General features: G+C 49.7%; 1 protein-coding gene across 1 annotated transcript in view; it reads right to left on the bottom strand.

Annotated features, from left to right (window-relative positions):
- AGBL1 (ATP/GTP binding protein-like 1) overlaps positions 1-22,789 on the bottom strand; it is a 509,246-nt gene that overhangs the window by 209,121 nt on the left and 277,336 nt on the right. Inside the window, exons 20-21 of the mRNA XM_004692971.2 lie at positions 12,166-12,297; positions 4,606-4,782 (exon numbers count right to left, since the gene is read on the bottom strand). Coding sequence (XP_004693028.2) covers positions 4,606-4,782; positions 12,166-12,297 — 309 coding nt within the window. The remainder of the gene's footprint in view (positions 1-4,605; positions 4,783-12,165; positions 12,298-22,789) is intronic.

Here is a 22,789-nt window from a genome sequence, read left to right as displayed (position 1 = left end):
CATGGAGATGTTGTGCTACAGATCACTGACAGACTCCCACACTCGCCTTACCAGAACCACACATGGGAATTTACTCCAATTCCAATTAGCCCGCGTAGGAAGCTGGATGGAACAGAGGGCAGAGAGTGGAGGAAACGTCTAGCAAATACAAAGGCCAGGTGCTCTGATCTAGCTAAATCTACAAATATGAGTGCATGGTTATCAGTGTCCACGAGAGTCAAAATCTCAACCCGCCTTCATACGAAAGTTCCTAAAGCCACAGACGACACACCTTCAACTCAGAAGGCCCCAGTGGAGAAGGTCAAAGGAAGGCAGGCCGTCGTGGCTAAGAGCTGGAGTCTGCTTACTTTAATTAAAATACTGATGTAAATAAAAAACACTGCCAGAGTCTACATACAATCAGTAGTAACACAGCATGCCCTGTCTGCTCTGAAAATAGTGATGAATTTATAGGCAGCGGCGCATTCGGTCTTCACAGCATCTCCATGAGGGAGGTGCTGTGAGGAGCGTCGCTGTTGCCACTAACCCCCGCAGAGGGCAGGCTGCTGTACGGCGCTGCTGAGAGCAGCTGAATGTCTGCAAAGAGTCCTGGCCCGGGCGCCAGCGTGACGCTAATGGAGAAGCACCAGTAGGGGCAGGTGTCAGTGCGTGCAAGTGTGATCTGCACACGGGTGGGGGAGGCGATGCATGCTCACCTGGGTCTCAGGTGTCCAAGCAGCTGTGCGAGGACACGAACGCTGGTGGGAAACCGAGAGCGGTGGCTGGGGAGTGAAGGGGACGGGACGCAGGGCCCCACGCATGCGCCAAGCGCTGATCCTGCTGATGACTAGCTTCGCCCCCGCCCACCGCCACTCCAATCGCATTACGTCATCCCACCCTGCCTGCTCACCTGGGGAAAAGGAACAGGTCAAGGTCGGCCAAAGGGGTGGGTGGGCCTGAGCGGCAGAGCAGACCCCCTGGGCTGGCTGAGGGGTGCTGAGGAGGCGCCTTCTCCCTGGGGACACACCCCCAGAGCACACTGTGGGAGGTGGTCGGGGTCGCCCTGGGTCGGTGGTGCGTAAGCCCCGGGGAGACCCAGCCAAAGCAGCCCCTGCCGACCATCATACAGAGGCCCCTGCCTACCTCTTAGCTCTAATGGGGCCTTCCTATGAGACACAGGGCATCTGTCCCTGCAGATCTGAGAGCAACAGCTCCTGACCCGAGAGCCCAGGATTCTTGGCACCAAAGACATTTTATGAGTCCAGGAACACAGGGGTGAATGCAAAGACCCCAGTGCCGGACCTGCCTGCCTGGACTCGAACCCTGGCTCGACAGCGTAAGAGCTGTGTGATCCTGAGCCAGTCTGAGGCAGCGCCGCGCACGGGCACTGTCGTGTCCACCCAATCCCCTCGCACGCTTCTCCTGCCGGCCGCGGCTTCCCCTCCGCCCCCGCTTCAGGACGGTCCCTCCCGCGCTGAACCAGCCGCGTCTTCTCTTGCTCGTCCCCCGAGGGCAGGTCACCGGATACCCTGAGTCCACGCGCAGCCGAGGCCCCTCCTCACCCTGGGCAGCCGGAGCGGCGTCGCAACTGCCCTGCCCCGGCCTGGGCGCTCAGCGCAGGTTGGCAGGACGTTCAGCGGGCACGAGGGGAGGGGCTGTGCTCGGGCAGGAGGAGGCCCCAGGGCAGCAGGGCGACTGTCCGTGGAAGAGCCCGAGACCCAGGAGGGTTCTGGAGGCCCAGGATACACGGGGGGAGGGCGTCACCCTTGAACCTCACGCTTCGGGCTGTCCCTCGAGGCCCACTTTGCCACCCCACACGTCGGGCGGCCATGCCAAGGAGCCTGTCGACAGCCTCCGTGATGGGAAGGGCCCCGTCGTCCGAGGGCCAGGGTGGCCCAGGCCCAGACTTCCTGTGCAGACACCCCATGCATGTGACGCGGGGTGACATGGGGTGACCCGGGTCACGGAGCCTGGGATGAAGCACGCGCTGTCCACACAGACTGGATGCCTCTGAAACACGAGCCCCCCAAGGATGTGTCATTCCCTATCGGCTGTTCCCCTCAACGGCTTCCATGAGAGCAGGCCAGTCTCTACGAGGCAAAGCATCTCTCCGGGGCTGGGGCTCGCTCTCCGTGCAAATTATGGGTCTCTCGTATAAGCTGGCTATGGAGATCAGATCCCAAGAAGCAAAAAAGCAGACAGATTTTTTTTTTTTTTTGAATTAGCCAACTATAGACTGAAAATAGAAAATACCGTATTAATAATAATTACCTGAAGGTAATAGCTTATGTTCTTTAATGTAGTTCCAACATAAATGTCACTGTAAGAAATGATATTTCATTTCAATACTAACAAATCAGGCACTTAGTGTGCTAGGGGAGAAATGATTGGAACTACTTTAAAGCCACGTTAACCAGAGAAACTGCAAAAATATTTATATTCTTATGAAGGAAGGGAGGAATGCCCCTCGTGGGCACATTTAAGTCTCCTCCATCTTTTGGATAAATGGTAATGCTAAACAAAAAATGGAAAGATGACCTTAGAATAAGAACCTCAGGACCCAACTGGGACCTGGCTTCTCAACATACAAAAATCATTTGCAATATGTTCAGGATGGAAATTTCTCTACTGCTTTATAACTCACAGGCGTCATTATATACCTCCAGCAAAAAGCACCGAAACACCCAACTCTGGACTAGCTTCCTTCCCCTGGGGGACCCCATATGTAAAGTTATTCACCATCCTCTCTTTCACTGTCTGCAATTCTGCTCAGTTACTCAACGACGTTTGGAAAGGTGGGGAGACAGAGGAAAGGAGAAAAGCAATCCGTACGGAGAGGTGTTTCATATAAGCCGGATCGTTTCAGCAAAGCCGGGTCTGGCACTGCGGGCTTTCTCCGGCCAGGCCTTTCTCGGCCTCCCTCGTAGAGACCCTGTGCGAAGGCCACATGGAACGTCTCACAGGGCAATGCGAGGTGGTATCTGACAGCCACCACGGGGAACCCTCCCTTTCCTTCTCGGTCATTTACGATGGCCACTGTGCAGAACGCGGAGGGGAGGGCGGGCCGTGAGGGCCCGGCCCTGTGAGTCATTTAGTTTCCGACCACAGCTCCAGAGGACACTGAGCTTCCAGCTGACACTTAAGAGACTGGAAGCCGCCAGCCTGAGTGGGTGCTTGGAGAAGCAAAGTCAGTGCAAGTCGCCAACACCATACACCTGCCAAGGGCCGCAGGCCATTGTCTTTTAGACAAGTGACCGGCCCCTTTCCATCAAGAGGCACACAGCTGGGCAGGCACGTGCCTGCATCCGTAAGGCCATGGAGCCAGAATGTTCCAGGCTTTCTGTTTCCATGGTTCCGCAGGTTTTAAACAGATCCCTGACGCTATAATGTCCAAGTACATTCACATGTGATTCTCTTTTGGCCCTGATGGAAACTTCTGGTGTAGGGAGAGGCTGGCGGAGGTAAGCACCGCACAGTGGGGTCCTGGGGAGAGTGAGGCCTTCAGGCGTCCACTGCGCGCCTGCCAATGGCCTCGCCTTCTGCTTCTGCCTTCACATTAATGGGGGTAAATAGGGATTTGTTTAGTTGAATAGTTTTTCATTCAGTATTAAAATAATCCCTTCAAGCATCTGCTTAGACCAACTGGCTATGGGACAGAATCACTGGGTACACATGGGGGGGCTCTGTCGCCCTGTGTCGAGAAGCCCCTGGCCGGGGGGGGAGACAGGTACTGCCATCACCTCTCCCTCCCTGTCCCCCCGAGAGCTAAAGGTTTCTACAAGCACAGGACTGTGCAGAGGCCGACGGCTTCCTGGCCACTGCAGTGAGTATCAAAGCCAAAGAAAGAGCTCGGTGCTGGTGAGGTCCGGCGTCCCCAGGGTTGAAGGGCCGTCACCGAGGAGGAGGCCGTCAACTTGCCCGCCACACTGCACAGCATCCTTTACCTTGGCGCCGTCACCCTGGCCCTATGTACGCGCCTGTGCAGGGGCTGGGGAGGGCAGCTGGAACAGCCTGCCGAGCGCGCTGGCTGCTGCTGCAGCTGATACAGCTGTAGAAAGAAGGTGATTTACACGAGCCCTTTCCCTCGACACCGGCGCGTGCGTCCCAGACCCACTCGTCTTGGGAAGACCGACCGCTCCCCCTCTCTCCCTCCCTCTCGCTCACACACGCACACGCCCCTGTTCGCCCTGGTGACAGCTGAGAGCAGAACCGCTGACTAAGATCAGCACAGAAAACAGAGGAATAGCACACAAAGACCCCGAGCGATGTCCTTCGCGATGCAGGGGCGTGCAGGCCACTTGTCGCAAAAGGCAACGGCGTGCTCCCCCGCACAGGACAGGGCCGGGCCGAGGCTCCAAAGGCCAGGCTGCGTGTCAGAGCGAGCTCCCCGCCGATGATGGAGAGGCAGATGATGGAGAAACCGACCGCAGGCATGTACAAATTGCTTCCAGGATCAACACAGATTGTGCCGCCGCAGAAGCAATCACTGAACTAGCAAGAGCAGGGGGCTGAGCCAGACTCCACCTAGAGACTTCTTCCTCTGTCAGGTGGAAAGCCACAGCGAGGGGCTGCCCCTGCTCAGCGCCACTGCTGCACGGAAACACGGGTGCCCCCGGCCCCACATACCTGGTAGGGTCCCTGGTTGCAGCCACAGTAGCTGCTCTCCATGGTGTAGCTTCTGGACACCCCCATCTCCCGCCACACCACGACCCGGGCGGTGGAGGCTCGGGATTTCTCTACGAGGAAGCTGCAGCTGCTCATTGTGAATGCTGGAGCAAGCTTGTCAAGGATTTTGGGAAGAGCCTGAAAAAAATCATTACGATGAGTGGTGGGCGCTGGAGATGTGCATCACGAAAACAGCTCCCCGACATTTAGGAAGCAGCCCAGTATTTCACACGTTAGGCATATGCTATTGCCAATTTTTTGTTTTTAGCAACCCTGAGAAATGGCAAACTGAGGGTAAGAAGTGTCAAGTCAGATATAAATCCCACTACAGACTTGGTGGCCTGGGACCCAGCGGCCACCCGCCGAGCACAAAGCCCACGCGCCGCCCTCCACCCCACCTCTCGGCGCCGCACCCCGAGCCCTCCGCACAGCCTCCAAGCTCCCGCATGCTCTGAGCCCCAGGAAAAGCCGCAGATTTCCCAGGGACCTGAAGCTTCGAGGGTGACTGCCCAGCCACACTGTCCCCCGACTTTGCGGGTGGAGCTAAGGACCCAGGGCCCACAGATGACTCTTGCTGGGAGCACAGAGGGAGTCTGCTCATTTCCTAAGGGAGTGGAAGCGCCAGGGGGGCTTTGAGCCTCAGCTGCTAGTCCTTGCATCTGGGGGTGGAACAGCAAAACTACAAATTCCTGCTCTCTGGGTTCCTCCACACACACCCCGTTCCCTGAGAGTTGCTTAAGTTTCCTGTGAGAATAGTGGTCTCCACTCAGAGGCACCTGATTGGCAGAGACGGGGTGTCCATGGGACCTGAAGCTCAGCCCGCAGAACTGGGGTCTCGAGTGAGCAGAAACACCGCCCTGTGGAGCCCAGCGCGTTCATGCTGTTGACAAGGAGGCTTCTGGGCTAGCCACACACAGCACGTAGTCAGGTGCACTGGGCCACAGAGACTGAAACTTCAGGGTTTGGCACATAGTGTGCAGAGAAGGTAGAGAAACAGAACAAGTTGATGAGAGGCAAATTAATCAATTATTTTCTAAGAATTCTGTTTTGTTCATTTCTAGAACACTGAGCAAATCTCTCAGTATCTCTGGTTCTTACTGTTCTTGTGTTTAATAGAACTGTTAATTATACTAATGTCAGGACGAATGTAATTACCAATTATTTAAGTCACATATGAGCATATATTAACATACTTAGTAATATAATTGACTGTGATCTCTAAGTTCTGACATAGCCTCCGGACCTGCAGCATCATTTGCACAAGGAAAATGAAATGCTAGCGGTGTCCTCACTTAATTTCTCTAATTGTCACTTAATTGATTTCATCTGTCCGCTCTCAGCCCTCTCCCCTGGTGATCTCTCCCTCTCCCCTGGTGATCTCTCGCCCGCGTTTCAGTGTTCACTGCAACGACAGTGAAGGGTTGTGGAGGTATTGAGTTGTTTCTTTCCTACAGGTCTGTGCCCTGTTCACCAACTGCCCACATCAGAAGCTCACGGAGGATCATCCGAATTATTGGCTGAGGAAATTAGAATCTGCGGGCCTGACACTTAGGGATGCGTGTATAGATACAAACGGACTGTCGATACAGACCGCAACGCAAGTGGGAGAACAAACTGCCATTTACCAGTATTTTACCATTTGCAAAAGCTTCACCTGGCTTTCTACCTCAGGGAAGCTGGTTTCCCCAGCTGGCTCAGCCCCAACGCGGAGCACTGGAAGGCCCCTCGCTCACAGCCACCTCCTCGTTCTGACACAGACTAATCTGTGTAGAGGCACGAGGGGCAGAGAATGAGGACTCCGCCGTGAGATGTGAGAGCCCACCCCTTAAAGAGTAGGGGAGCCGTCACCATGAGGTGGAGAGAGGAGCCCCTCGCTGGGGAGGTGCAAAGGCGCCACGGTCAGCCCACAGCCGTCACAGTGCTGAGCGTGCGCGGCAGAGGCGTGCGGCTCCAGGCCTGGGCTCTGGACCCCAAGACCCCAAGAACAGCGTGGCTTTGAGCCACTGAGCTCCCCTAGTTCCCCATTTCCCCCGCCTAACAGGGAAGGTGCGCACCGCCCTCGCCTTGAGGGAGGCAGGGAGCGCTCCTGCTGCCGCCACATTAGCACGCGTAGTTCAGTCTGTGGGGAAGGCAGATTTGGAGGAGAAAAGCCAGTCAGCTCCAACACTGAACCTTCCTGACTTCAACAACGTAAAGCCTCTCTTTGCATGTCGAGGTCCCGATTTCAACTCAGATAACTCCATTTCCCAAGCTCCAAACACACATTCTTGCTTCCACATCTCTTTTAATTCTAAACCGCAGGGCCTTTGTTCCACCATTTTCTCCCTCTGAAATAGCAAATGCTGTAGGTCACTGATGTCCCTACAAGTAGGGACACTGGCAGCCGTCCTGGTCCCAACCCCAGCTCTCACCCAGTATGTGGCGTTGGACAGTGTTCAGTATCTGGTCTCCCTTCTCTCATATGTGAAATTCTTTCAACAAGCATTTGTCAAATGCCTTCTTGGGCCGCACACGATTCCAGAACAGAAGGTCGCTGGGCAGGTGAACGAATGCTCAGCAAGCGCTTAGAAAAGTCCCCAGCACGGCTGGCACCTGAGTAGCATCTATAATGACTTGCAGCTCCTCCAAACTGGAACTTGAAGGAGAGCGTCGTGGCGGGCCGCGCCACTGGGGAGATCACTGGCCGCGGGCAGGGACCTGACTTCAAGCCACTTTCCTCGCTTTCATCCATCACCTGGCAATTAATGTTCTTTGAGGCTCCAGTTTTAATCATCACACAATTCATGTCATTTCACTGCTTTGGATTGCTCCTGAGTCAAGCTTAAATGGAAAATCACCCACAATACACGTTTTTCTCGGTGGAGCTCCCTAACACACTCAGCACACACCCCTCCACTAGGTGTCTATCAGAGCCCGCTGGGGTCCTCTGAAGAGTTTACGGCGCAGGTCACCACACTGTCTTTGCATGTGTTATTCTATATTTTAAGTCTATGATAAGCTGCCTCTGTCTCCAACACAGAGACCTAGCACATAGGAGGTAAAGACTATTTGCTTTTAAAAATATATACCTTTACTGAGGTTAAGTGTAGCTTGATTATTTTTAGTAAATGCTTAGCTTTGCACCTAACTCTTCAAGCCAGTTTTATTACATTTTCATCGCCCTAAAACATCTTTCATACTCCTTTCCTGGACCTTCCTGCCCTGGGCAACCTCAGATCTGTTTTGTGACTCTACGTCTTTGTTTTGTTGTGTTTTCAGAATTCCATACAAATTAATCCCTACAGCTTTTTCTCTGTCTCTGACTTGATTTGCGTAGCATGTGTGGGAAGTTCAGCATTGTGTGTGTGTCAGCAGTTCTTCCCTATGCGAAGGAGCCATCATCTGCGTATTTTTGTTCAGCCTTTCACAAGCTGGTGGACTTCAGTGAACTGGCCCCAGTTCAGGAATACTGTGCGCCAAACTGGACACTCCCAGGCAAGACGGGTTTTCACTTTTCTCACGCAGACACATAGGCGTGTTCATTAAAAGTCTTTATTTCACAGCTTGGCTTAACTTTGAAGAAACGGCCACTGTTTCTCAGAGTGGCCATGCAGTCCTATATTTCCATCACTGCTAAATGAAAGTTCTGCTTGTAAACAACCTTTCCAACACTCGACATTTCCACTTATTTTTATTCTAGTGATTGTGTAGAGCTACCCCAATACAGTTTTATTTGCAATTAACAAATCATCACATTATTCACATTAATCATGTATACATTGTCTTTGGGGCGAGTTACCCCTTTTTAAAGATTGAGATTTTCCTCTTGACTTAAAAATTCTTCATATATTTGGAAACATGATTTGAAATTACTTTCTATCATGCTGTAGCTTGTCCTTCTACTTCCTTAACCAGCAGAACAAAACTATTGAAGTTTGGTAAAGTCCAACATAGGTTTGACTAATCAAAGAAGACAAGATGATGAAGACAGTGGCTTAGTTTCACATGTAGCCAAACTGGTCATTCTAAGGTCAATTTTGTACATGATGTGAGGTTAAAAAAAAAAAACTACTTAGCGAAACCAGCACATGCAACATCGTTTCCCTGCATACGAGAGCCCTCGAAAGGTGTCCTAGGTCAAATCATTACTCGCGGTGGGTGATGAGTGAGTTTATTTCTGAATGCAAGGTTGGCTTAACATCATCGCAAGTTTTGCTTTCTGTGGCTTCAGCACTCATAGTCATGTTGCAGCGTTTAGGGAGGCGTGGTGTTGGTGCAAGGAGTGGTGTCAGCAGCCAGCACAGAAAGCAGACACATGCCCACCCGTTTGTGCTGAACTGATTTTGCGTAAAAGGTGACAAGGCGAGTCCATGTGGAAGAGCCATCCCCAAACACACGTGGGACAGTTGGACGCCACTTGCAAACACGGGTCACCGTAAGGACTCTTATGAGTGAGGAGTATGAGGTGCTGACGTTCCTAAGGATTCGGGCAGGGTGGTTGTGAGAGGTCCCGGCCCTTTTCTCGCCACATCTGCCCGGCTTTTGAAAGGCTCGTTGGCCACTGGATACCGTGTCACGGGTACCGGTCACACATACTGACAGTGCGGTGGCCTAGCACCCTGTTGAGGTTCTGGTGGCAGGAGACCTACATCAGCAGGTGCTGGTTTCCTGAGTATGGGTCACCATTCCCAATTCTTCCCATGGGTGGTAACCTAGGGCTGAAAACTGGACACCACAGACAATATTTTGTAACATCTCTGAACTCTACTTTTTTTCCCTAAGGCTTTTTTTTTAATTTAAAATAGTTTTATGTTTTAATTTGTAATTGATGCATCTGCAGTTTTTAAGCTTTTATTTAGATTATATTTTTATGCTGCCATTGCTGTCTGCTTAGCCCAGAGGTTCGCTGGTGCAGTGGGCAGAAGTTGTGGTCAGGCATCCTGAGTCCCGGCGGGTCAGTACGGGCTGGGAGCACATTCAAAGTTAAGTCTGGGTTGATATTTTACTGTACTTCTTGGGTCTTTCCTGAACAGACACATTTATCCTCGTAATCCAGAAATATACAGAGAGCTTATCTCAGGCTCAGCTGATGTTCTCATATCCAGCATCTCCTCCGCACACACTCAGCTGTTTGCAGGTTTACACAGGTGAAAACTGAGTTTTTTAATGACCACAGAGAGGTGTGAGGAGCTGCCCCTGATGTTCTTATATTCTTTCGAGAAGTTCTGACAATTTTCAAAGATAAAAGCTTTTCAACTTATTATCTGCATTTGATTTTTTTTTAACATTTCCTCTGTTTTTACTCGTGTTTTGCAGGTGGAAATGGAGACAGTGACCTCTTTCCACCAACATACCTGGGGGTGATGCCATGAGGAGGAGCCCTTTAACTGAATCAACAGTGTAGAGTGAATGTAAAATAGAACAGTTTATCATTTTCTCTTAATGCAATACTAGAGGACAAAAGAAGCTCCAATGAACTCAACATACTTAACATTGCGCCTTTTCAGTTGTGGATGTAAGATCCGGCCTGGCACCTGCTGACTCTGACAGAGGCCCATAACACCAAAGCCTCCTACAGAGACGTTCCCTCCGAGTTCCAGTCCCCCATCTGAAATGAATGGGCCCTTTCAATGCTGACAAAATCCTTCTACACAAAACACTTTACAGGCAGGACACTAGTGTGAATTTTGTATACCAAATTTATGCATAAAGTTGACACATCAAGACTATTTCTGGCTGTGTCTAAGAGAGTATTCCAGACGGGATTAACACAGGTATAAGTGGACCCGGTGAAACATTATCAGCCTCTCCAACTTGGGTGGGAAGAATCCAATCTGTTGAGATTCTGAAGAGAACAAAAGGTGGAGGAAGAATCTGCCTTCTTGAGTGGCCAAGCTCAGCCATCAGCCTTCTCTGGATAAAAGGCTAGGATCTGCCTCCTCAGGTCCCCTGGTTCTCAGGCACAGATGCACTGAACTACACCTCTGGTTTTCCTTGGGCTTCCAATGTGTAGATGGAAGACAGGGAGACTTCTCAGCCTCCAGAATCACACAAGTCAATTCCATATAGGTATAATGGTGACCAAAATAAGAACTATTACTATAAGGAATATAGAATAATATTACAAGGAAATGATGAGATTTAAAATAATATTACTTATCAGTATTTCTCTAATCTATTAATATTATTTTAATACCATAGCATAGTCTATAGTAATACATACCATGCATTAATATACACTATATGTATGTTATAATAGTGTTACTATATCAATATTTTATATATACATAAGTCCATCTTATGCATTCTGTTTCTGTGTCAAGATCGTTACTTGCCACTGTGCCCTAGAAAGTCAGTGACAGAAGAATCTACACTACTGGGAACCCTAAGCAGCAACCCGAGAAGCAAGGTTGTTTTGGCAGAAAGTGAGAGGGAGGCCAAGCCCTTATGCACTGTGCTTACTCCTGCATCTCTCAAAGCAGCCTTTGAAGAATCCTAGAGCATCAAGGGATTCACTTTAATAAAATTGGAGGATTAAACTTCTTCACTGAACACTGGAGGAAAGTGAGACTCACACCAACTACCTTACTCACAACTAGTGAACCAAGCAGATAAATATCCAGATGGATACATCTTTGCAGTAGCATTGAAAATAAAGGCACTTTGTGGGCAGACAGAATCTTACTCACCTCTGCAATGCTAGTGCCTCACCTTCCCTACCATGGAGACCTCGTGGTGGTCTCAAAACCATTGTTGAGTTGACAAATTCAACCACATGAGTCACAGCAGACGCAGGTAAGAATCCACTGTATGGCTCCCATCCCATGACCACTTCATGCCAACTTCGTAAGGTTGGCTAGTGCCCAGCCTTTTGGTTTATGAACTATCCAGCATGGCGATCATTTTACATATGTCAACATGATCACCCCCGATGACTATTTTGACTTACTCAACTAGTCTCCTAAGTAAGATGAAGCAGTTAAGCTTCTTGAGGTTCTTGAGGTTTTATACTACAACTCTGGCTGAGCCTTAGCACAAATAGAGCATGGCAGAGAAGCTGTTGATTCCGTTCTAATGGCCTTGGGGGACCTCTACTGCTCAGTAACGACCCCATTTCTGATGAGAGGAGGGGAAAGGGAGGAGAAAAGTCCTAGGAACAGAGGAAGTGTTTCCAGGTGAAACAGTAGTGTGATGGACTTGGCCGTTTTCAACGCTATCATTAACCTTGGGGAAGAAGCGATTTTGTGCACACTAAACTCATATGCAGGAGCAGTGAGGGACTTAGACGAGGTAGGCACTATTTTTTTTTTTTATGTATATAAATTGGAAACAAAGGCCAGTCTTTATTTCATGTTTGCACCCTTTCCTTATCCATCTTCTCCTGATTCTCAGAAGCAGCAGCTTGTTTATGGCACCCTGAAAGGAAGACATCCCCCTCTGGAACCCCCTAACTTCCTCTTTGAGCTCTTACAGACAAGGAAACCCTCCTCAGCAGCCCGTCGCCGGGAGGGCGTGGGCGCGCGCCGGCCTCCTCAGACTCACCCTGTAGCTGACGTCCTCTGAGAGCACAGCCGCGCCCGCCGCCGCGCCCGCCTGCCACAGGGTCTCCTTGGCGCTGCAGCCGTAGAGAAACACATTCTTCTTCTGCGAGTGGCCGTGGAAGTCACAGAAGACCTGCAACGCCAGGGAGAGAGTCAGTCACTTCGTCGTCTTCGTTCTGAAAACGTCAGCCTGCGAGGTCCCACGAACCGCCGCGCCGCAGTGGCAGCGACCTCGGCAGAGGCTGCAGCAGGGGGTCACCCCGAGAAGGCAGCTGGGGGTGCTGAGGGGTGAGCAGGTGGGGAGAAACAGCAGGGGCAGCCCTCCTGCGAGCTTACTTGTGAGGGGAGGGCGGGGCTAAACCAGAAAACATGAAGTCCAAAGTTTTCATTTGTGCCAGTTTTAAATAATATTTAAAAAGACTGATTTATTTATGCATACAAGAACTGGGGTACAGGCCAGAGGTGTCGAGTGTGAGAGGACTCCCCAGAGACAGAGTGGGGATCAGAGCAGGTGGAGCTACTGAAACGCACTGCTGAGTGTCAGGAGAGGTCTGCGGCGCCCTGTGGGTCCCTCCCTGGCGGGACATGCAACTCGAGCTGCAGCTGCAGAAAGCAGCTTGGTGCTGTGCTTTAATCCACTGCACCACCAGGGATGGCCCCAGTTTAAAATATATATATTTTTTTAAATTGGAAGGACACATCCATTTAGAAGGACAGATTAAATGTTTAAAAAGAAACGCTAGTACATTACTATAGTTTTTCTCTAGCATCTGGTTTGGTAAAGAAATAAAGTCCAGGAAACTCCAGGCTTAGCACACAGTGGAGGAACGGTGGCTGCAAAGAAGCACAAGGAGCGTTTGGGGGCAAAGGAGGCTGCACCCCACCATACTACCTGGCAGAGTGCATTAGTGACCCCTCAAAACCTTTGAAACTCCGCTCAAAGGGTGTGTTTGCTGCATGTAAATTTTCAAAACATACAGCCTCACTGCAAGGATTGGGAAAATCGAAAATGAAATAGAAACTGTAATAAGGGAACGTTTCTGTGTTGGGAATGAATAAAATAATCAAATTTAATGGGGTGGGAAGAAGAGAACTAACCTAAGTTCCTTTGCAAAATACTAGCTTCCACATAATAATGTAAAAATAAAGACAAAAGCTCTGAATACTAATGCTGTGCTCTTGGTAATAAATACATTTATTATAGTGGTGTGGGTTGGTAATATTGAAAGCCCTTTGTATGTACACTAGGGATGCGCAAATAAGTAGATATATCTTGTGGGAGAGAGACAGAATGAGGTTTCTCATTGTTGGAGGAAAAAGTTAAAGGCAATGGGAATCAGAAGACCAAATCAACTCTCTGATACTCAGCTGAAATTAGAAGTATCACTGTCACATCTCGGGTTTTTAAATATACATACAGAGATACATTTAAATATAGAAATAAAAATGAATGCATGTATAGATGAGTTAACACAGCTACACACTTTTCCAAGTCTTGTTCTTTGAGAGGCCCGAGATGCAAACCCACCCCCAGCAAAGGATAACCTACTACCTACACGCTCATACCAGTCCCCAGTAAAGGGAACCCAGTTGTATTGATGAGTAATTCTTTTCCAGGCTCAGAGAAAATACAGCATGAAAATAACATAACTGGTGATGCCAGAAAGAAATACTCCAAAGGAAGAGTTATGTTGAAAGGACTCCGGAACCAATATGAATAAGAAAAAGAGGTGTCCCCAGCTTCAAGTGGGCAAAGTATTTGAAGTAACCTTTCACAGAGGCGCTATTTAGCAAATGAAAATGGAACCGACCTCACTAACATCAAGAAGATAATCAAACACACCACAGATGCCGCTGCACTGACTGGGTTGTAGGGCCCTCTGATTCCACCTTCTAGAGAAAGCCAGTGTTGAGCAGGATACACAGCAAGTGAGACTCTCAAACCAGCTGCAGGATTCAGAATGACACCACTGTCCTGGAAGGACAACGTGGGCGTGCCTTCTAAAGCTGAATAAAAACATCCTAGAACCCCTCCAGCTGAACTGGACACCAGGAGAGATCAAGATTATGTCCATAGTAGCACTATTCCACTAGCCTAAGTCTGAATAAAGCGCATTGATCGTGGTAGAATCATTTACCAAAATACAGTCCAGCATGAAAGAATAGCTTAGACATAAAAGAATAAATCTGGGTGACTTCTCATTTGTGGCACTCAAAAGCATGCAAATTAATGGGCAATGCCGCAAAATCCAGCAGAATTTCTGGGTCTTATGGCAGATCGACTTTGAATATCCTGAGAAACTGCTTTATCAATCTTCCATTGGAGCCGTCTACGTTCCCACCACTATTGTAAGAGGATTTCTTTTTCTCCATGTATTCCCCAACACATTATTTCCGGTCTTTTGACGATACCTGCTCTCAGGTAAGATGGCATCTCACTGAGGCTTTGACTTGCATTTTCCTGATAACTGACGGAGCGTGTTTTCATGTGCCTTTGGCCATGTATATGTCTCCTTTGGAGAAGTGCCTGTTTAGCTCTTCTGCCCATTTTCTGGTCGGGTTACTTTTCTCTTATTGTTGACTTGTGTGAGTTCTGCAGATATCTTGGCTATCGGTCCTTTGCCCAAAATCTGATGTACAGACTTTTACCCGTCTGTAGGGCGTCTTTGTTTTACTGGTAGTTTTCTTCGCTGTAGAGAAGCTTTCCGGCTGATGGAATCCCCTTTGTTTACACTTCCTTTTGTTTGACTTGCCTTTGGGGATAAATCCAAAAAGGTACTGCTGGAGTCAATGTCACAGGGTGCGCCTATGCTTTCTCCTATATATCCTATGGTTTCAGCTTTCACGTCCATTTTGTTAATTTTTTGCAAAATAAGGTCCAGCTTCTTCCTTTCCCATAGGACTGCCCCGTTTTCCCAACATTATTCATATAAATTTCTATGCACTCAGTTCCTTTGTCATAGCTTAACTATTGAATAAGTGTGGATTTATTTCTCAGTTCTCAATTCTATTCCATTGATCTGTGTGTCCATTTTCATTCCACTATGATACTGTTTTGATTACTATAGTGTGTGATACAGCTGGAATTCTAGAGTGTACCTCCATTCTTTCTGTTTTCTGTTGTTTTTTGTTTTTTTGTTGTTTTAATGAGGACTGCTTTGACTCTTGGGGGTCATTTGTGGCTCCATATAAATTTCATCACGTTTGTTCACTTTCTTTGAAGAATACCATTGAAAAGTTGAAAGGGGTTGCATTGAATGTGCATATTGCCCTGGATAGGATGGTCCTTTTTAACAATGTTAATTCTTCCAATCCATGAACAGGGGCTATCTTTCCATTTCACTGTGTCTTCTTCTTTCAACAATATCATATGGTTCACATTGTACAGTGTTTTTGTTTTTGTTTTTTTTTAACCACCTTTGTTAAGTTTATTACCATGTATTTCATTATTTTGGTGCAATTGTATTTCTGTTTTATTAAGGTCAGGTTTATAGTTAGAGATTCGGGTTAAATCATATGATAATAAGATTAAATCTTATGATAATAAGGCTCCCAGCTTCTGGACATCTTTGATATATGGGTTGCATTGACCAATCAAACCATAGACTAGAAAAATCACAAAAGAGCAGAACAATGAATTTGCATAGAGAAAAACAAAATGAGAAACAGCAGAACTGTGTTTTCCAGTTCCTGTAAGACCTCACTGGGTTTTTTTTCCCCCTTCAAACCTCTGTTTCTGACCAGGGGTGTTACTTTGAGAGGTTTCTGTTATTTCCATCAAAAGCATGCCCCAGGCCAATGCTTCTCCATCCTGTGCAGGGGCCAAATCTCCTGAGGTTTTAAAAATACCAATGCCCAGATCCCATCTCCAGAGATTTTGATTTCATGGGTCTGCAGTGGTACCAGGCTAGGGGAGCTTTTAACTTTCCCCGCTGATGTGGAAACTCAGCCAGGGCTCAGAACCTCCCCGCTCAGTGTAGGGTTCGAGTCCCGGCACCCACTGCTTGTCATGTAGCAGAGTGACCTGGAGGACTTGCTGAACACAGCAGCTGACCAGAAAAAACAGTTCCTTGCTTTCATCTGAGATAGAAAATGGAAGGAAAACCTGACTCCTGAAGGCCTGTGTTTGATCATTTAAAAAATGTTTTAATGGGCCTCACTCTTATATTTCCAGGTGAGATCAAGAAAAATACCTGGAGAATGGGTTCTGGTGGATTTATTTTCCTCATGAATTAGGGAAAATTACAAATTCTTCTTGACTTACCCCAACTGAATATGATTTCTGAGATCAGGCTTCTCACTGCAGAGTTAGGCTGAGATGGAGTTAGAGGGAGGCCCACTGATCCCCAACTCCTCCCTGTCTTAAGGAGCATGCCTTAAAGAATAATGCTGAAAAGATCCATTACTTTGACTCTCTTTTAAAGAGCATTCCTCTGACATGAGGCTTTATCCACTGGAAGTGGGCACAATGAGGGACACACTGAGATACAGAAAATGGCCCATTATAATCTCTCTGTAAATGCTGGTGAATTATGGATGCCTTTGCATGCATGCATTTTTATTTTTAAGCAATCACTTTCGTAAAATAGTACGGTGCATTTCAGGCTGACCTTGAGGCAAAATAGTGATGCAAGTGCTGCGACACAAATAAGTGGAAAGAGAGCCCCAATTTCTCCATGTGCATGGGTTACAAATGTTTGTTTTTTTTATTATTCAATAAAATAATTAATTTTTATTATTATTTTATTAACTTTCTTTCTTACACACTGTGCTCCCCTAGTTCTCCCATGACGGTACCAGTGAAACCCCGACCCAGGGAAGAAGGAAGCGTGCTGGCCACGGCACTGCCAGGTTACAGGTGAGCCAGCGCCCAGGGCTGCAAACTCAGCAGTCAGTTCACAAAACATTTGTGGGTGCCTGCTGTGTGGAGGGAAAATTCCGATTTTAATACAACACTAGTCTGCAAAACACCATCGATAGCCACATGGTTCATTTCTTAAAGAGCTGGGATCCTCCCGATACTGTGCCTAAAATCTAACAGAGGCTATCTCATGGTGAAATGGGTGTCCGGATCCCCCCCTCCGCAGTTGAGAAAATTGCGCTTCAGGAAAAATGACTAATAACTCGCCCTGGCTTGCCCAGCTTCCCCGGCTGTCAACAATGTGACTGGATCCTTGAACTCTCCGTGGCGCCCATCCAGGGCCCGTGTGTTACATCATTTTTCATTTCTCGGTTACGTCTTCCGGGGGCTGTTTGGGTGGGATGAGCCCCAAGAAATGGGAGATCCTCCCGCGGCGAGCACAGAGCTGGGATGAGCAGGGACCCCACAAGGGCGAGCCGTGAGGGGGCATCCCCACAGCCAGTGGCCGCGGGAGGGCCAGCCTGTGCCGCTGGGATCCACCCGAGCTCCTCCTGCGAGGCGCGGCCAGCCGAGACTTGTGCACACGAGGGAGCAGGGCCAGGAAGGGCGTCACCCCCCTCTCTCCAGGATGCCAGCGGCGCCAGGCCTGCAGCAGCGGGCAGGGCCTCGGCCACCGCGAGTGCCCTTTGGGACCCTGGACACTTGCCTGAAGGTGGCGGCGGAGCCAGAAAGTGCAGTATTTGGGTGCAGAGGGGCAGGAGGACCCCAGCACAAGAGCAGCGGTGTCGGGAGTGGGGCTGAGCCCGGCGGGGGAAGCCGGCCTCTTGCGGCCAGCGGAGAGGAGACCGAAGGACCTCCGGGGCGGGGGGCTGCGTCTGCAGGCGCTGGAGGCACCAGGACTCGACATGCCAGGCTGGCGGGGAAGCGGGCACGACCGACACCGGGCGTCCACCGAAAGCGAACGCGCGCAAGAGCCCGCTTCTCCCGCGAGCCGGAGATCTGGGTGCGGAGGCGCCTGAGTTTGGCTGCGTTTCGCGTGCGCTGGTTCGCAACGTGCGGACCCCGGCTGGCTAAACTGACCCCTGCTCTCCCTGTCTCCATCGCCAAAGGACAGGCTGCAAGTTGGGCCGCAATCTTGAAATCAGGTTCTTGGGCATCTGCCTAGTTTCTTTTCCAATAAATTCTTGCCGGAGTCAAACTGCGAGGTCAATTCAGTTGCCCCCAACGGTGTCCCACCGTTCTCGCTCGCAGAGAGGCGGTTGGGGTGCTCCTCGGCGGCCTCCCTCTTCTCCCCGCAGATCCTTAGCCCCACCCCCATCCCTCACCTGCAAGGGCACCCGCTCACCCCAAACACAGTTCCCGGCCATCCCCCACTGGCCACCACTCGTCTCTCCCAGGCCGTGTGGGCAGCTCTGCTCTGCCAGCTTCAGACCGCTGCGGTCCTCTTATTCCTGCTTCCCAGCAGCCTGGCCCCTGCGGGATCTACCCACTGCCACGGGGGCAGGAGGAGAGGCTGGGGCAGGCGAGGCATCTTCGGGGCAGCTCCGTGGAAACCCAACCACGTGTGGCCTGACGCCGGCGAACATCCCTGATCCCAGGGACTTGCGTTTGGGCGCGTTTGGGAACGTGAACTCCTCTGAGGGCAACCGGAGTGGGGTGTGTCCAGTTAGAAGGACCCGCTCCAGAGCCCTGCTTTCTCCGTGGTGAGGTTCACCTGTCTTGTGAGCCACTGCGGTGGGGCGAGGGGCGGAGAAAGCCGGGCCAGAGGGTGCTCCCATAACTGCCAACGGCAGTGGCCCTTTCCCTTCCTAAAATGAGCAGCTGGCACTTACTTGCACAGGCCCTCATGGCAAAGTTCCACGATGGCCTCGGAAAGGCAGCTTCACTGACATCTCGGTGCTGGCCCCATGATGGAGACTTTGGGGTAACATTTCCACATTGGACTGGCAGAAGCGTCCGTAAGGAGCCAGTTACGCAACTGTCCTCAGTGGGACTCTGAGGGCATGTGTTATGTGTAATTGCGACTGAGGTGGCCCCCTGCCTTCCCAGCCCCATATGAGAACGCTCCTCTTCTGAAAACACCCCAGTGTGATTGGACACTGACACGCAGCCTTGTATGTGGCTCTGTGTTGGTGACAGCCCTTCTAGTAAATAAAAATGACTTTAATCTGCTGTTAACCCAAGTGCCTGGCATGTGCCAGTCACAGTGCTGAGGCTTTACACATCTGTAATTGACACGGTAGAACCAGCCCCAAGGAGAACCTCATCCAGAATTTGCCGATCAATTCCTTCTTCTACGACGTTTACGGAGGTTAAGTGACTGGCCCATGGCATCCCACTAAAATCCCATATGTTTTAGCTCAAACTCTGATGAGTTCGGCTCCAAGGATTTTCCAGATCAAAATATTTTAAAACACTGATCTACTAATGGCAAAGAGCCATGTCACCAGGCTGTTCATTAGCAAAATTAAGGCTGATCCCGAGGTCTTGCTTCTGCTGCTTCTGCTCCCTGTCGCTGGCTGGCCGTCCTCATGAGCTGTAAGCTTTGTACTCCGAGACGACTCTGGTGCAGTTGGTGGTCGGTTCCTTGGGAGTTAAAACCAGTCCCTTTTCCAGGGTGAGACACTGAAGGGAGGGAGGCAGCAGCCCCTTGGGGCACCATCTGTGCAGCCTTTCAGGGGAGCAAGGCTTCTGCCACCTGCCTCCTCTGCTCACAGTCCAGAGGCTCCAAGCTCGAAGCATCAGCCAGGACCTAATCCATGTGCCAATCTGGCAGCATGGACAGGTGTTATTGACGCCTGTCTTCACCGGAGGTGGGGTCTAGACAGAAAGTCTTTTTGACATTCAGCTGGTTTCCAAATTGTCTAGATAAATCCAGGGGTGGGCAGTGGGCAGGCGAAGACAGACCCTCCAACATGCCCATTTCATGGATGGAGATTGCCCCAGTTTCTTGATCTTCCCTCCGATCTTTCAGGGCTGTTGAGTTGGCCTTCAAGGCTGGACTGTGATTTGCTTTTGACGACTCCCTGTTTCTGGGGCTAGGACCCCAAGCTTGGCATCCAGTGCCACTGGTCATGACCACTGTTGCCTTGCTGTACTCAACAGATCAGTCTTGGCTTGGCTGGACAAGCAACAGAGAAGCTTTTGATGACTCCCTGTTTCTGGGGCTAGGACCCCAAGCTTGGCATCCAGTGCCACTGGTCATGACCACTGTTGCCTTGCTGTACTCAACAGATCAGTCTTGGCTTGGCTGGACAAGCAACAGAGAAGCACAGTGATGCACCCCCACCCCACACACACATACCATACACACTGTGCCTTCATCTGAAGTCTGTCTTGACTCCCTCCCTCACCAACAGCCTCAGAGCAGAGCTGCCCACCAGCCCTGTCTCCACACTTATCTCACCTTCTCCCCACTCCCCAGCTCTGGGCAGATGCAACTACATCAGGGACTGAGGGACGAGGAGAGTGACTGACCCTGACAGCGGCCCCAGGTCTCCCCACCACCCACCTCTGCACCTCACTCCACCCCTCAAACAAAGGAAAAATAGGGAGCTTGCTCAGACTCCTTCAGAAACATGGCTGGCCCTCCCTGGGCCCGGTAAAACTGCAGCCCCGCCCATGCTGAAGGGGCGCTGGAGACCGAGTGGGTAAGAGCAACACCCCTCGTATTTCAGTGCAAGTTTACCAAGAAACTGTAGGCACTGTGAGGTACTTGTGTCTATAAAAATATCCACAAAATGTGATTTCTGGTATGGTAGAGCAGCACTGTGTACTCTTTATTCTGGGAACAACTACAAATAAAGGAATATGAATCAGACTGAGTTCTTCCCCAGCACCTCCATGGGCTTGCCTCCCAACCCCCCAAGACGTCTTTCCCTACCAAATCCTCAAGTACAAGAAGAGGGTTATTCTAGACTTAGTACTTTAGAATGAGTGGATGAAAATAAGCCCAAATAACTTGTGTTCTTCTGCCACTTCTGAGGAAATAACGTGGAAATAAGATAGACAGTGTGTATGGAGTATCCTGAGGTGCTTGGAGACGAGATTCTAGGAAGGGACCCGCCACCCCGTCTAACATCTCCCTTGTGCCTCTTTTAAAAGAAGCTGATTAACTAAAAGCATATGCCGGAGGAACAGAGGAAGACCAGGAAAATCATCTAAGTAGCTCAAAATTTTGTTCCATTGGGCCCCAGACAAAGATAAAACCCAAATACGCCCGCCCTGTCCCCCGGCAGAAAGCAGCGAGTTGTGTGAGTTGTAAACGGAAATCAATGAGCTGTTCAAAGAGCCTGGAAATCCCTTTACCAACATATGCTCCCAGAGCACAGCCAAGGGGCTGGATCGATCCCTCTGCTAATCCCGAAGCCCAGAGTCTGTGGCGACACAGGTGCCGGACACGCAGCCACGGGCCGCCCGGGCGCAGCCTCAGCCTGCTTTCCGGAAGGTCCCTGGAGTCCAGGCCACAGCTGTGGCCACGGCCCCTGGGCCACACACCTCCTCGCCCTGGGAGGCGCCCCCCGAGGAACCAACTTGGTGTCTCCTACTAACTGGGTGTTCTGATGCTGTGTGGGCTTCTCTGCTTGTGCACCTTGCTCCTGTGGGATCCTCGTGCCTCTAATCAGATCCCTTCTACAGCCTTGCTGTTCTTTTCGGGCAAAGATGTCTTCCTTAGCTTGACGTGCATGCCTCTTCGCTCTAAAGCATAGTCACGTAGACCTACATGACTTATTTGGGTCCACCCTTGTCTCCGAACGGCATTCAAAGCCTTGTGACTTCGCCTTATCTTGAATTATCTGTGTTCAGGTGAGTACGCACCTCTGGTGAAATGCACAGACTGTGAAGGCTCAGGCTGGTAGGCGTGGCTATAACAGACCCCTCTATCAAGGGATAAAGTACTTCCACTAACCTAGAAAGTTCCCTCCTGACCCCTATTACTCAATGTCCTTCTAGATCTCTCTCTTCATTGATTATTTTTGCTGATCTTGAGCTTGACATAAATAGAAATGTAGAGTATGTGCCCCTTAGTGTCTGGCTTATTTCACTCAACATGTTTCTGAAATCTGTCCGTGTTGTTGAGTTGATCAGTAGTCTATTGTTTTCTTAATTTCTAATTTCTAAAGAGTACTCCAATGTATGAATATATTAATATTTACTGTTTCTGGACTTTCTATCCAACATCTGGAGCAGATTTCCTGCCTCTTTAAAAAACGAGACAGAAAACTGGGGTTCAAGAGAACGGGAAAGGGGCCATGAGGGTGATGTCAGAAGTGTCTGTGCCACCAGTTAATGAAAAACTTCCTTTCCTTCACTGTATGCAGTGACCTCAAACACAGAAAACTCACCAGTGTTCCAGCTTCACCAGGAAGACGATCTAAGAGATCATAGACAGACTGAGGCTGTCTAGCAAAGAATATGTCTCAGCCTTATTTTAAGAAATAACCAAGCCAAACCTGTACTTTCCTCCAAGTGCAGTTCAAGCACCTGCAGACTCTAGCTTTTCCATAACCCCTGGAGGAAATGCACACAACCCCTCACTTATGTTCCTGTGACAATTTAAATGAGTCTTTGTGATAGTCTTTCCCATTCCAAACTACCTTGGTTTCTTTGCTGACCAGACTCGATGTTCTACCAAAGTAAACTTTAGACTCCCCAGAAAAAAAGGAAAATTTTTTTTTCATTGCTTTTGCCTGAACCTAACACAATGATCATATACACTTGGAATAATTGGCCAGATGGGTGGGTGGATGGGTGGGTGGGTGGG

The sequence above is a fragment of the Condylura cristata genome, unplaced genomic scaffold (genome assembly GCF_000260355.1).
Source record: "Condylura cristata isolate star-nosed mole 26May11 unplaced genomic scaffold, ConCri1.0 scaffold00035, whole genome shotgun sequence".
Lineage (NCBI taxonomy): Eukaryota > Metazoa > Chordata > Mammalia > Eulipotyphla > Talpidae > Condylura > Condylura cristata.
This window is presented reverse-complemented; position numbering and strand designations above follow the sequence as displayed.